Below are 15,653 nucleotides of genomic sequence, written 5' to 3' on the forward strand. Positions count from 1 at the left end.
CAATGGCACACCACTCCAGTACTTTTGCCTAGAAAATCCCACGGACAGAGGAGCCTGGTAGGCTGCAGTCCATGGGGTCGCTAGAGTCGGACACGACTGAGCAACTTCACTTTCACTTTTCACTTTCATGCATTGGAGGAGGAAATGGCAACCCACTCCAGTGTTCTTGCCTGGAGAATCCCAGGGACGGGGGAGCCTGGTGGGCTGCCGTCTATGGGGTCGCACAGAGTCGGACACGACTGAAGCAACTTAGCAGTAGCAGTAGCAGTATCATGTTATTTAAACCTTTCAAGAAATGTTCAAAAGAGCATTTTGGTAAGAGCCAGAGGAAAAAAGAAAAAAATCCAAATGACCTAGTGAATTGGTTAAATAAATTATATGTATTATTTTATACACACAATATATATATGCCCACACAGTGGAATAGCACTCAACAAATAATAAGACTTAAGTAGTGCTACCTGGAGAAGGAAATGGCAACCCACTCCAGTACTCTTGCTTGGAAAACCCCCCTTGGACAGAGGAGCCTGGCGGGCTACAGTCCATGGGGTCACAAAGAGTCAGACACGACTTAGTGACTAAACAACGACGACAAGTAGTGCTACATTCATGGACATAGAAAGATAACCAAGATGTATCATTAAAATTTAAAAATAAGTTACAAAGCATTATGTATAATATAATCCCATTTACTTACAGAGACTGTACATAGCAAAAATGGAGACATACAGTAAATGGTTAACAATTATCTCTGGTAAGTGGAATTGTCAGATACTTCCTCTTACTGTAATGTTTGATTATTTTTATATATAATGAGGATGTATTACTATTATAACCAAGAAAAAATTGCCAACATGAAAAGTTGGTAAGTTGGTTAAGTGATAGGTACTGGAGGGTCTCCCAGCACAGAAGTCCAGGAACTCTAAACCAAACTGTGTCACCGGACAGTATCCTCAGCCACGAAAAGCAAAGCCGTACTGAAGCCAGGCAGACCAACTATATTTCCCTCTCCTGGAAGAGCAACTGCATTTATGTCCAACTAGAAATTAACATGGGGTATCTTACCTCTACTTTGCACTCAGGTAGACACAGTGATTTTCTGAGCTAACAGGGAAAAAGTCTGAGAAAGAATTTTTTCTTTCAACTATATAAACAATGTGATAAAGATATATCTTCTCAGGTTTTCAGAGGATAAACTTGACTATTTTAACTTACAATTCCTTGAAAACTCTATCCTGGGAACTTTTCAAAAGATCACTATATGCTTCAAAGTCAAAAAGTTGTTGTTTAGGTAGGTTTGAATTTAAAATAAAGTGTATGGGCAATGAAGACTCGTTAAAGGTCACTATAAAAGGTAAAATTGTCGGTTCATACTTACACTTACTTGCTGCACTGGAAGATGCTTGTCCTGCAGCTCAGCTAACTTGGAATCTTGTTCAAATGGTGGAGTAGAACAAAGAGTCTCAAAATCCACCTCTGCTATCTGTGTACAGTCTTCATCAGTCTGAGACGTACCGGGCTCCACTCCTGAACATTCATTTCCAGCACTGAGACTGATGCCTCCCTCTTTCCTGTGACAGATGGGTTCCACCTTGGCATCTGACAATGTGTTTAAGGCTGTTGATACCTCAACTGGCAATGCATCATCCTTTGGGTCTTCTAGAAAATCTCTGTGACATGTCAAAGGTATTGATATGGAGCTCGAAGAGTTGCTCAATGGCTTCGCCAGCTCTCTAGGTTCAAAATCATTCATTTTTCTAAACAGTCTTTCTTCCTGGCTGATTTCTGGTGATGTGAGTACCCTTTCTAAGGCAGATACAAAAGTTTCAAGAGAGCTTTCTTCATCTTTGTTTTCTTCCGAAGTCATGGTTAATGCACCTTCCTCACTAGGCTCCTTCTCTGGCTCTAATAATGACTTCTCCTTTACAGCAAATGTATCAGATTCTTTAATAGAAGGATTTGAGAGAAGGCTTATTTCAGGAGAGTCTCTGTTTCTACTAAGTTCCTATATATTCCAAATAGAAGTTACATTATTAGTACATATACCAAAAAGTGTTTAAAATGAAAATGTTATAGTTTTCTAGTTCACCATGTTGCTAAATTCCACTAAAAGGCTTTATCAACTTTCCTCCTTTCCATAAATATAAATATTCTTTATTACTTCCTCCAAATAGGAAAAGGAGTACATCAAGGCTGTATATTATCACCCTGCTTATTTAACTTATATGCAGAGAACATCATGACAAACGCTGGGCTGGAAGAAGCACAAGCTGGAATCAAGATTGCCGGGAGAAATATCAATAACCTCAAATATGCAGAAGACACCACCCTTATGGCAGAAAGTGAAGAGGAACTCAAAAGCCTCTTGATGAAAGTGAAAGAGGAGAGTGGAAAAGTTGGCTTAAAGTTCAACATTCAGGAAACGAAGATCATGGCATCCGGTCCCATCACTTCATGGGAAATAGACGGGGAAACAGTGGAAACAGTGTCAGACTTTATTTTTTTGTGCTCCAAAATCAATACAGATGGTCACTGCAGCCATGAAATTAAAGCTTACTCCTTAGAAGGAAAGTTATGACCAACCTAGATAGTATATTGAAAAGCAGAGATATTACTTTGCCAACAAAGGTCCGTCTAGACAAGGCTACGGTTTTTCCAGTGGTCATGTATGGATGTGAGAATTGGACTGTGAAGAAAGCTGAGTGCCGAAGAATTGATGGTTTTGAACTGTGGTGTTGGAGAAGACTCTTGAGAGTCCCTTGGACTGCAAGGAGATCCAACCAATCCATTCTAAAGGAGATCAGTCCTGGGTGTTCATTAGAAGGACTGATGCTGAAGCTGAAACTCCAATACTTTGGCCACCTCATGCGAAGAGTTGACTCACTGGAAAAGACCCTGATGCTGGGGGGATTTGGGGGCAGGAGGAGAAGGGGACAACAGAGGATGAGATGGTTGGATGGCATCACTGACTCGATGAACTTGAGTTTGTGTGAACTCCAGGAGTTGGTGATGGACAGGGAAGCCTGGCATGCTGCCATTCATGGGGTTGCAGACTCGGACACAACTGAGTGACTGAACTGAACTAAACTGAACTGATACCAAATTACTAATGACAGTGAACCCATGGTTAAACATTTAATAGTGAATCAAAGGTAAAACTGGCTGGACCATAATTACAGATGACAAATTATCTATTCATTTAAGTTTAAATTATCCGGGCTAAGGAAAGAGGCAGAGATAACATAACATGGATAGTTAAACTAACAGATAACCTAAAAACTTCACTGCACTTAATGGTTGGAAAATTCTCCCTTGCTAAAAAATCCCTATTGAATTTTATTAAAACCATTAACCAGGAACAAAATTGGTGTAGTTTCACCTTCTTTTTGTTCCCCACCTCTGTATGAATATGTAAATGTGAAGTAAAAAGGCCAAAGGACAGGAGGTCAGTGGGGAGAAAAGGAGAAATGAAAACACAGATCTATGTAAATATTATCAGCTCTGCTATAAATCAATGGTTCTGACCTGTGGTTATTTTGAACAAAAAGCACAAAACTACAAAACTATTTTTTTTTGTTCTTTTTTTTAATTTTATTTTTAAACTTTACAATATTGTATTAGTTTTGCCAAATATCGAAATGAATCCGCCACAGGTATACCTGTGTTCCCCATCCTGAAACCTCCTCCCTCCTCCCTCCCCATACCCTCCCTCTGAGTCGTTCCAGTGCACCAGCCCCAAGCTCTCAAAATATTTCCAGTGATCAAATATTATTAGACTTCTTCTTTTGAAAGTGCTTTTAAAATCATTTATAAGCCATTCAAGAAAATCAGTTTCAATAGCTTAAAGGCACTAAGCTATTTTTCAACATTTCAGATTGTTAATTTGCATAACCTTAAATAACAGAATGGGTTTCAGTGACTTTTGCCTGTTTCTAAAAATCAAGTCCACCTTCACTGACACACCACTGCACTGTAATTTGTAAGCCCTCTAATATTCTGATTTGAATAAGAGAAGTGAAGAACATTTTATTCTCCCTCTCCTCCTTTTCCACCTGCTACCATTTATATTCTCTGTACATAGCATGCAGAGCTTAAGAAGATATATTTACTTGTTAGCAACGCAACCTATAAGTTGCTCCAAAAGATAAAAGAAATTTAGAAGGAACTGAAGAACTGGACCCTACCCATTCTTTAAACATGTTCAAGCTTTCCTTCCTATCTGAAATCCTTATATCTACTAAACTCAAGGTCCTCAATCAAATAAAACTTACATATATATTGAATTGAACTCTGCCCTAAAGGAACTTAACAACTGTAGACAACATCAAAAACACTGCACTAACTCAAATTAACAGCGTAAACCATAGCCCTAGTGTTACAAGAATAAGTTTCCTGGAGCAGAAAAAGAGGAGGCAGTAAAGAGTTTTCAAGATAGCCTAAAATTGGTTAAATAGGTTTCTTTACCTCAGGACTTTTCAGAACGTGCGTTATCAATCTCTGAGGAGACTCTGGCATACAGTGCTCTCTAAACTTCTTTGCTCAAAAAATCCTTTCTCTCAAATATATTAATGTCATAGGAGGCAAGTGATAGGTAAATACTGACATAGTAAATAATGAATGCTAGATAGAGAGGGAGCAGTTACTTTGGTCAAGATCACTAAAGTTATCTGAGACAGATCCAACGAGATGGTACTTAAGCCAGAAATTAATGATTTGTGAAGGAATAAAAGAGAAAAACACACATTTCTTAAGCACCAACTAGTACCAAACACCATGAGCTATCATTGCTCACAGCCCTCATTGTAAGTCTATGACGTGAGTATCATTTTCCATATATCACACATGTAAATGACATACTTCCCTTAGAATGCAACCTATATAGTTCCAAATGTTATGCTTTCTCTTGCTTTCTGGCTCCTGACTTGAACAAAGGCATACAGGTGGGAATGCTAAGGTATATCTGAGATGAAGTAAGGTACAGCTATGACAGGGTTGGCCTTGGGAGGTCCTTGACTGTTGGAGTCTGTTATGCACGGAGCCAGTCTTATCGTCCTCTGATTTCCCATAGCACCAAGCAGAAAGCAAAGCCAAAACAAGCACTCAGGACATGTTTATCAAGTAGCAACTGGAAGATGAGAAAGCACTATCCAATAGGAAATATCAAAAGAAAGAGGGTAATAGATGTAAGAAAAGTGTCCTCATGCTTTCTGTCTGTCTTTGGCAGCCCAGATTGAATGGGGGAAGACAGGGGGAAAAAATATTTCCAATTCACAAAAAACCTTGTTAACAGTAAAAGCCTGCGTTATTCCAAAGAAGGATTTATAAGAGTTTATAAGGAAAGTATTGGAAAATTATTCCCCTTTTAAAAAAAAAACACTGAAATGGGTTTATAGACACATTCTTTTCCAGGTAATAAACAAGGCAACAGAACGCATTTTTGCTATATTACCTCAGCAATTAATCTGATATTATATTCTCCTCCTCTAGATAATGAATAAGACTGACAGAAAAGAAGCACAGATCAATAAAATTCTATTTCATTGGAGACCAGAATAAATACTGAAACGGGTTTCCACTACAGATGTAAGAAAAGTGTCCTCATGCTTTCTGTCTGAAGCAGCCCAGATTGAATGGGGGAATGCAGGGGATAAAAACTTTTGCAATTCACAAAAAACCTTGTGAACGGTAAAAGACTGCTTTATTGCAAAGAAGGATTTATATGAGTTTTCATGAAAAATATTGGAAAATGATTCCCCTTAAAAAACAACAACAACAACACTGAAATGGGTTGTTACACAATTCTATTGAAATGGTCTAGTCACATTTCTGCTTAGGGGAAAACTTAAATGGGCTTGATACTTATTAATATAATTTTAAAAAATCTAAACCCAAGATCTGAATAGCTAATTTCCATTATACAGACAAACCTTTTCTGGGTGTGTTAACACTTCAGGATTTTCAGCCTCAGGTCCTAAAAGATAACATTATATGTTTTCATTCCAGTTTTATTAAAACAATAAAACATATTGTCTTACTCAGCATTTCTTAATCACATAACTTGAAATGATTTCCTCAGGCATGCATGAGATATATCAAATATTTTATAAATGTTATACAAATTTATTAAAAGTATCATGTTAGCAATAAAGTTGTGAAATTCTTCCATTCCTTAAGAAATATTTCACATGAAGCAAGGTAAAATGATAATTATTTGGGATTAGTCAAATTAAAAACCGACCTCTCAGGCTTCCCTGGTGGCTCAGTGATAAAGACTCTGCCTGCCCAAGCAGGAGATACGGGTTTGATCCCTGGTTCGGGAAGAGCCCATGTGCAGTGGAGCAACTAAGCCCCTGTGCCACAACTACTGAGCCCGTATGCCACAGCTACTGAAGCCTGCAAGCCCTGGAGACCACGTTCCTCAATAAAAGAGAAGCCACTGCAATGAGAAGCCCAAGTACCACAACAGATAGCCCCCAAGCAACCACAAAAAGCCCACGTACAGCACCAAAGACCTAGGGCAGCCAGAAACAGAAATACGTAAAATTATTAAAAACAACAAAAAAACAAAAACCTCTCTACTCTGGCTGAGTCCTTCTAAGTATCTGCAACTACATGAGGAAAAATTGTATCTGCTTTCTCAGTGTCATCATCTTCTCCATTATATGTAATAGAATTTAAATGAATGAATGTGGTTAAGCATAAAAGGAACATTCATGTAAGGGCCAAAAGGAATCAGGAAATGTTCTAAATGTACATGTATTAAAAATCTTTACTTCTTAAAGTCATAAAAATTTTTTACACATTTTGCTATAGTTTATATATATGTATAGAGAGAGAGACTACATTGCTAACATTTTTTGAGTACATGAACTCATGGTTTTTTTCACAAACTTATTTCTATAAACCAAAAGCATTGTTCGTTTTTTTCCTCAACTAATTTGCCACAGGTTGGACAGTGGGAGCACAACTGATCTTTATCCTTTTAGCATTGCCCCCAGACACCCTTGAAAACATTTTTGTTTTCCACCAATGGTAAGACGGTTCAGATCCATCCTATCTTCAAGCTCCAGATCAGCTATCCTTTTAGGATCCCTGGTTTACTTGGCATTTGTACACCCATAGCATCCATACGCCTGTCACTCAGCAGGCTCAATACATATTTGTTAAAATAATGAATAAATAATATTACAGACCAAACTCCAGGCACTAGGAATACCTAGTTGAGAGTTGGTGCTGGGCTTAAGTGGTAATTCTATTGTTATAGTGGCAACAAAACAGGAGAGGGCAGAACTTTTAAAGCTTAACTTTTCAATTTCAACTATCATGTCCTTGTACCTTTTCTTATAATACAAGGTTTTAATGACCACTAAGAATATTTTCTACACTGTCATACAACATACTTAGGAGACACTTCAAAGAGAAAGACAGCCATCCTCTAATACAGCTGAAATCAAGCAAATGGTCTGCTATGAACAGAGAAAACAAACACTGTTTTTAAATTTGAGCCCGAGTTGCAAGTAAAAGAGCAGACATATGGAGGAGCAAGTATTGACTGCACCTGAGCTGCTTCTCACATGAGCAGCTTCAAGCAGCAGGATCCAAGGTCAACAGCAACACTGATTTCATATGTAAAAGTGTATGGCAGCAATTACAATAGACCAGCCTATTTGTAAATAAATCCATACCTAACTAAGGCTTCTATTTTTAGGCAAAGACAACTTCATTTTATATGACTCTACCCATAAAAGCATACCTAGACTACTTCGGTGGTTCAGTGAAAGTTCAGCCTGGGGAAATGATACTGTGAACACTGGATGACTTTTTCTAAACCTCAGGAAAAAAAAAAAAAAAAGTCAATCAATTAATAAATAAATACAAAATTTTAAGTAGAAAAAAACTACTATTTCTCATTCAGATAAATTTAAGTTTCTTTTTAATTTAAAGGAATTTCAAATAGGCTTTGTCTTTGCTCCATCATTCTAGTTACTTTTACAATTACTACCAATTTATTAACATGTAAATTTCAAATGGCTTCAAAACTGGAGAGAGCCAGAATATTAAGGAATGAACTTCAGGAGTGTAAACAAGCTAAAGTACACTTAGACCTGAAAGTAACTTTGGAGATAATTGTCTACCAAATACAGGGGTGGGGTGAGAGAGAAAAATTTGTCCTAATTCATGTAGCATGGCTATTTAAATCCTCAAATACACTTAAAGTTTGTCATTATAGTTTAAGATGTAAGTGAAAGTCAGTAATGAGAAAATTCTCAGACATTATTCACCTTAGTAGTATTTCACAGCAAGGGGAAAAGAGTAGGAAATGCTGAAGGGAAGAGATTACAAGCAAAATAAAGGTCATGCTTAATCTACAATTTTGATCACGTACCCTGGGATAATTAAAAGCTGATTGAAGAAAAGCAATCAGTAAACTATTTTTTTCTCAATCTAATTTACTATACAAATGCAATCAAGATATCTTCCTTAAAAAAAAAAAAAAAAAACACTGCTCGTTCCAGTTGTTTTAAGTTTTCATGCACCAGGCATAGCTACTTGAATCCTAAGCAAGAATAATAAATTGAACATTCTCTCCTGCCTAAAAAATAGAAGCAATCAATATAAGCTATCTTGAAAATGAAACTGCTCATACAGAATAATTTCCATGAGGCAAACAGAAAAAATGCCAATTTTTTTCCTAAAATATGATTATGAGTACAAGCTGATCTAAAATAAAACAAAATCATAGTCTGAATCAGCAACAGGATTTTTTTTTCCTTAATTATAAAAGAGAATTTTGAAATTAGAGCAAACTTTCACCTAAGTTATTAAAAAACTTATTTATATTAGGCATAGTTATTTAGATAAGACTGCAAACAACAGTGACTAGTGTAACAATGGTAAATAGTCCACTCTGTGGCCTTTTGACACACTGTTTTTATAATTTGCATCATTGGCTAATTAGATGATATTTAAAATTCTCTGACGATTTCTCTGTGGTTTCATGCTTGATTTCTTTCTGAATATTTGTAAAAGAACAGTTCTGTATGTTTTCCTTGCTGTTGGAGTTCTCTGACAGTGTGTCTGCTTTCATCATTGGTTTTGATTTCCTGTCTCATCCTGTAGTCTGCTTAGTCGTAGTCAATCCAGACACCCCCCCCCAGCCCCCGAGGCTGCAGTTTACCCATCCATCTTCCCCTCCCCCGTCCCCCCACTTGCTCTGGTCATAGCCGTGCTGTGGTCCACAGCGTGTGTCCCCTTAGTCGGGTTTGTGCTTTGTCTTCATGTCTCATTAAATGGTGTTTTTCCCCCATAGCAGTAAGTTGAATTGGTGTATCACTATGCAGTTACAGGAGAAGGCAATGGCAACCCACTCCAGTACTCTTGCCTGGAAAATCCCATGGACGGGGGAACCTGGTAGGCTGCAGTCCATGGGGTCGCACAGCGTCGGACACGACTGAAGCGACTTAGCAGCAGCAGCAGCAAACAACATACACGTCCAATAAGAGAAAAATGATTATATGAATTATAGTATAATAAGTTATACAATGAAAAAATGAGGTCATTAATGCATTTTTTAAAAAATATTAAAGATGTGAAATAGTAATTATGGTAAACTACTACTTAAAAATTTAAAAACAAGAGGAATTCCCTGGTGGCCCAGTGGTCAGGAATCCAGGCTTCCACTGCAGGGGGCAGGGGCTCAGTATCTGGTCTGAGAACTGAGACTCCGCAAGCTACATGGTGAGGCCAAAGAAAGAAAGAAAAAAAAACAAACAGGAAACAAAACTATCTGCAGACGAATCTCAACTTGGTTGAAAATACAAACAAAACAAAAATATACAGAAAGCCTGAAATAAAATGTTCCAAAATGTTAACAATGGTTCTCTCCAGGCAGTGAGACTATAAATGTTGTATTAGTCTTTTCTTTTTCCAATTCTGAAGATGAACTTATATTGCTGATATATTCAGTAAAAGGGTGATTCTCAAACTTTCGGCCCTTGGACGCCTTTATAATCTTAAAAATTAGTGATGAACTCAAGGAGTTTTTATTTATGTGGCTTATATTTACTTGTATTTACATGTTAAAAATTAAGATGGAGAAAAAAATGTTAATCGTTAACTTAAAAATAACTAATAATCTAATAAATTAATATATTTTATTAAAATTATTGTATTTTCCAAAATGAAAAATAGTGTGAAAGTTTCACATTTTTAAAAATCTCCTTAATATTCAGCTTAATGGAAGACAGCTGCCATCTGAACTGCTACAACACATTCAATCTTTTGCCATGTATTTTTTTATTTGAAGTATATTACAAAAGTCTGGCCTCACACAGACATGGAGTTAGCTCTTTAGTAGCCTTTTTGGATAATTGTGCGTATTCTTTTTAGATGACATACCAAGACTCCAGAAGCAATCATCTCCTTAAAGGTTACTGGAAATGTGAAAACTGAAACAAAACCAGTCAACTTTTGTATTGGTCTGTCTTGCCCTTTGACCGGATCTTTCACTTGTCTGTGGATGCTGTTGTGATACCATGCATTGGTCTTTAAGAAAATACTCATGTGTTAAGTTATGCAGATCTTCCCTATATTGATACATTTTATTACAAAAATTTCAAAAAGGTCACCTTCATAAATATTTCCACCAATCTTCCCAGAAAGTTCAAGAAAATATCTGCCATTTACTTGCGTAAATAACCAGTCTGTCATTCTTTCAAGTTAAAAAAAGTAAACCATGTTTTTTGGGGTTTTTTTTTACAAATCTTGTAACTCAATCAAGTGCTTTTAACTATAACACTTTAAACAGAAGTATAAAAAGATATATATTCAAGGTAGAAATTTAATAAAACTAACAACTTTTCTGCTTCATCAAATGCACTAAGTAAAACTGGCCTTTTTTTTTTTTTTTAAACTGTAAGTACCCGGCCGGGAAAAACAGGACTATTAGTACTATTTGGTGCCCCTGCCCTGATTCCTACTAAGGCTCCATCATTTTATCCACCATTTGCTTTAGCACTATAAGTGCAAATGTCAATACCATGACATAAGCAAATAATGTGTTGGCATTACTATGAAAATAGTTTTGACCTCACAGACCTCTGGAAAGTCTCAGGGACTCCCAGGGGTCCACAGGCCATGCTTGGTTTTTTCAAAAAAATTTAAAGGACAAGGTCTCTTTAAATATAACAGTTCTATGAAGTCTAATTTCAATAAGCTCTACAAATTCTTCCTTCATGCTATGCTACAAATCTGCTTTTTAAATAATCTTAAGTCAGAGAATCAACCCTATTCAATTTTGCTCATGAAACAAAACTTACCTAGAATGTTCGTAAAATAACATATTTATGCTGCTACAGGGACAATTACTCAAGAACATACAATAACCCTAAAATTCTTAAGAAAAAGACTTATTTTAAAATGATTTTTAAAAATCTACAATAATCCAAAAATCATTATACTTACTGTAACAAAGCTCCATTTTGTTCCATTTCATCCTGAGGTTGCTAGAAAGAAAAAACATTTATTTTCAACTGAGGAATGCTAAGCTAATGCAACAACTAAAAAACTTAACATTTAATATAATTCTTATGTCATTATTTGTTAGATTCTTTTTTATTGTGGCAAAATATACATAAGATTTATCATTTTGACCATTTAAAAATGTACAGTCCTTTGACATTATGTACAGCCCCACTGATGCATAATCATCACCTCCATTTCAAGAACTTTTTGATCTTCCCTAACTGAAACTCCATATCTAAATAATTTTCCATTTACCCTTCTCCCAATCCCTGGCATCCATGCTTCTACTTTCTGTCTCTATGAATGTGACTAAGTGCCTCATATGAAAGGAATCATGTAATACGTGTCCTCTTGTGACTGGCTCATAATAAGTAATATTATTAGTCTTCAAGGTTTATCTATGTATCAGCAACTATCAGTATTTTGTTCCTTTCTCAGGCTGAATATTCCATTGTTCGTGTGTACCACATTTTATTTATCTACTCATCTATCAATGGACACTTGGGTTGCTTCCATGTTTTGGCTACTGTGAACAGTGCTTCTATGAGTGTAGGTGGACAAACATATTTTCATGTCCCTGCTTTCACTTATTTTGGGTATATACCCAGAAGAGGAGTTTTTAAGTCATATGGTAATTCCATGTTTAATTTTTTGAGGAATGACCATACCATATTTCACAGCTGCTGCACCATTCTACATTTCCCACCAGCAGTGGGCAAGAATTTCAATTTTTCCACATTCTCATCAGTATGTTATTTTATTTTGCTAATAGCCATCCTAATACATGAGAGATGGAATCTCATCATGGTTTTGATGTACATTTCCCTAATGGTTAAAGATATTTAATATCTTCTCATGTGTTTATAAGCCATTTGTACATCTCTTTCTCTCTCTCTTTCTCTTTTTAAGCTGCACTACACAGCTTGTGGAACCTTAGTTCCCGGACCAAGGGTAGAATCCAAGCCCAGCGATGAAAGCCCCAAGTTGTAACCACTGGACCACCAGGAAATTCTCTATATCTTCTTTACTGAAATGTCTATTTATGTCCATTGCCCATTTTTCAGTCAGGTAGTTAGTTGCTGCTATGAGTTTCCATATATTTTGTGCATCAATCTCTAATCAGATTTATGATTTACATATATCAACATGTTCTCCCTTTCTTCAAGTTACTTTTTCACTCGGTTCACAGTGCCATTTGGGTTTCCCTGGTGGCTCAGAGGTTAAAGCATCTGCCTGGAATTCGGGAGACCCAGGTTCGATCCCTAGGTCGGGAAGATCCCCTGAAGAAGGAAATGGCAACCCACTCCAGTAGTCTTGCCTGGAGAATCCCATGGAGGGAGGAGCCTGGTGGGCTACAGTCCATGGGGTTGCAAAGAGTCGGACATGACTGAGCGACTTCACTTTCACTTTCACACGTTCTCCCTTTCTTTAAGTTACTTTTTCACTCTGTTCACAGTGCCATTTGATGCAGATAGGTTTTAAATTTTCATGAAGTCTAGCTTACCTATTTTTTATTTGTTTGCTTATGCTTTCATGTGCATGAAATCACTGCCAAAGAGAATGTCATGATACTTTCTCCCTGTATTTTCTTCTAAGAGTTTTACGGGTTTGGCCCTTATGTTTAGTTTTTGTCTTAATTTCTTTTCACAAAAGAATTTGTGGAACTTAGGTAAAGAGAAAAGGAGTGTTCCTTCTTTTTAATTCCTAGTTTTCTCCTTTTCTTAGTTCATTAATCCATAATGGTTCTGATGAGACATTCTTGTCAGGTTCTGAGTTCTATATTTCTCCTGAGGGCCAAAAATCATACAATCTCTGTGTCACAGTGTTAAATGCTTAATGGATTCTACTCAATCCTCAGGTCATGCCCAAAAAGCTGAAGTTGTTGTGTCCCTTTCAAAAAAGCTAAAATGCTCTGATAAAATGCTTACATTTTAAGATTTCACAACACACTGGCTTTCATCACTTTAAAAGAAATCCTTACCTTAAATATCTTATTAGAATCAAAGAAAATCTTTAGAAAAAGATCTCTCTTTGGGGGCCTTCTACATTTATTTCTATGATCAATAATAAAGCTTTCTGAAAATAAAACCATTAGTCTGAACTTCCAAACTATTTTTGATCACTGACAGTCATAATAACAAGAAAACACAAAGTAATGTGAGAACTTCAATGTTCTCCAATTAGTCAAAGTGAAAGTCGCTCAGTCGTGTCCGACTCTTTGCGACCCCATAGACCATACAGTCCATGGAATTCTCCAGGCCAGAATACTGGCGTAGGTGGCCTTTCCCTGCTCCAGGGGATCTTCCCAACCCAGGGATCAAACCGGGGTCTCCTGCATTGCAGGCGGATTCTTTACCAGCTGAGCTACCAGGGAAACCCTCTCTAATTCACTGTTCACTGTTATTTATTGATAGTGCATCTTTACACTGCTCAAGGTTACTACATTGGTTCCACACATATATACTTCCTAAGACTTTACAAAAAGCTCAGAGACACACATCGAAGAAGGAATTTTAAGAAGTAAACTTAGAAAGTCCCAAGGATTAATTAAACAATTCACTTCATCCGCTCAGTCATGTCCAGCTCTTTGTGACCCCGTGGACTGCAGCACGCCAGGCTTCCCTGTCCATCACAAAATTCCAGAGTTTACTCAAACTCATGTCCATTGAGTTGGTGATACCATCAAACCATCTCATCCTCTGTCGGCCCCCTTCTCCTTCTGCCTTCAATCTTTCCCAGCACCAGGGTCTAATTAAACAGGGTATACTTATATACTTGGCTTCCTAAGTGGCTCACTGGTAAAGAAACCACCTACCAATGCAGGAGACGCGGGTTTGATCCCTGGTTTGGGAAGATTCCCTGCCATTCCTTAAATGGCAACTCATTTCAGTATTCTTGCCTAAAGAATCCCATGCACAGAGGAGCCTGGTGGGCTACAGTCTATGGGGTCACAAAGAGTTGGACAAGACTGAGCAGGCACATGTGCACACACACACACACACATTATTTATATATTCACTAGGTAATTTCTGAGTCTTCACAAAGCAATTCATTCAAGCATCCATAACACCCACTTATCTTACTAGAGGACCAGTGAATTTTCCTGTTGAGGGCTAATTATTCCTTTGCTCCTACCCACATAAGGAAAATGCAAAAGATAAGAGAGCAAGTAAGAAGGAAGTTTGCTCCTGACTGCTGATTTTTTCCCTCTTCCACAGGCAGAAATACTCCTCAAGAGATAATGCCTCAGAATATAATGGGTGCTGGAGCTGTTCATTTGTTGATTATCAAAATATAAGGATACACTCAATGCATTCTTTCTTAAGCAGTACAAATTGCTATCTGTGCTGTTAATACATGTGACATCTTCCCCCTGCCCCTTCCAGGTAATTCAAGTGCAGACATTAAAAAAAAAAAACAAAAAACCTATTGGGGGTAGGGTGTGAGAGGTGAAAGAAGGTTTAATTTGTATTAACTAAGAGTACTTGAAAAAGGAACAAGTCTGCTTATAAATCCTTAACCAAAACACAATATTCTACTATCTGAGATCTTCTTCAACTGAATAATGGATTGCTGGGAGAGAAATGGGAGCCTGGCCAACCAGGTCAGCCAGATCAACCCTGGCTCTCCATAAGGCATGAGATGTCTATCCTCAAACTATCCTCACATTCCACAGAACAGAATACACATTCCTGCAGTGCTTCAGTGATCTTGATGAATTATTGATAACGTGTACTTAAAATACCTTTCTCTCACACTGAGGTAGTGAGATTTGGTTATCTATACAGATTTTTTTTTATTATTTTAAAATACCCACATGATTGTCTTTTAGACTGTTTAATCTGGATATATAGTACCATCTTTACATTGCTTCTGAGTTATAAAATGATAAAACGGTCATTTTAAACTGCACTAAGTGTGCATGCTAAGTCACTTCAGTTGTATCAGACTCTTTGCGACCCTATGGATTATAGCCCTCCAGGCTCCCCTGTCCATGGGATTCTCCAGGCAAGAATACTGGAGTGGGTTGCCATGCCCTCCTCCAGGGGATCTTCGCAACCCAGGGATCAGACCCACATCTCTAATATCTCCTGCACAGGCAGGTTCTTTACCACTAGCGCCACCTGAGA

At 37.3% G+C, this 15,653-nt stretch overlaps 1 protein-coding gene across 1 annotated transcript in view; it reads right to left on the minus strand.

Annotated features, from left to right (window-relative positions):
• ANKRD31 (ankyrin repeat domain 31) overlaps nt 1–15,653 on the minus strand; it is a 135,948-nt gene that overhangs the window by 105,463 nt on the left and 14,832 nt on the right. The window contains exons 5-8 of the mRNA XM_010847598.1: nt 11,464–11,504; nt 7,754–7,830; nt 5,928–5,971; nt 1,385–2,005 (exon numbers count right to left, since the gene is read on the minus strand). Coding sequence (XP_010845900.1) covers nt 1,385–2,005; nt 5,928–5,971; nt 7,754–7,830; nt 11,464–11,504 — 783 coding nt within the window. The remainder of the gene's footprint in view (nt 1–1,384; nt 2,006–5,927; nt 5,972–7,753; nt 7,831–11,463; nt 11,505–15,653) is intronic.

This window comes from Bison bison, unplaced genomic scaffold, assembly GCF_000754665.1.
Source record: "Bison bison bison isolate TAMUID 2011002044 unplaced genomic scaffold, Bison_UMD1.0 scf7180017864252, whole genome shotgun sequence".
Lineage (NCBI taxonomy): Eukaryota > Metazoa > Chordata > Mammalia > Artiodactyla > Bovidae > Bison > Bison bison.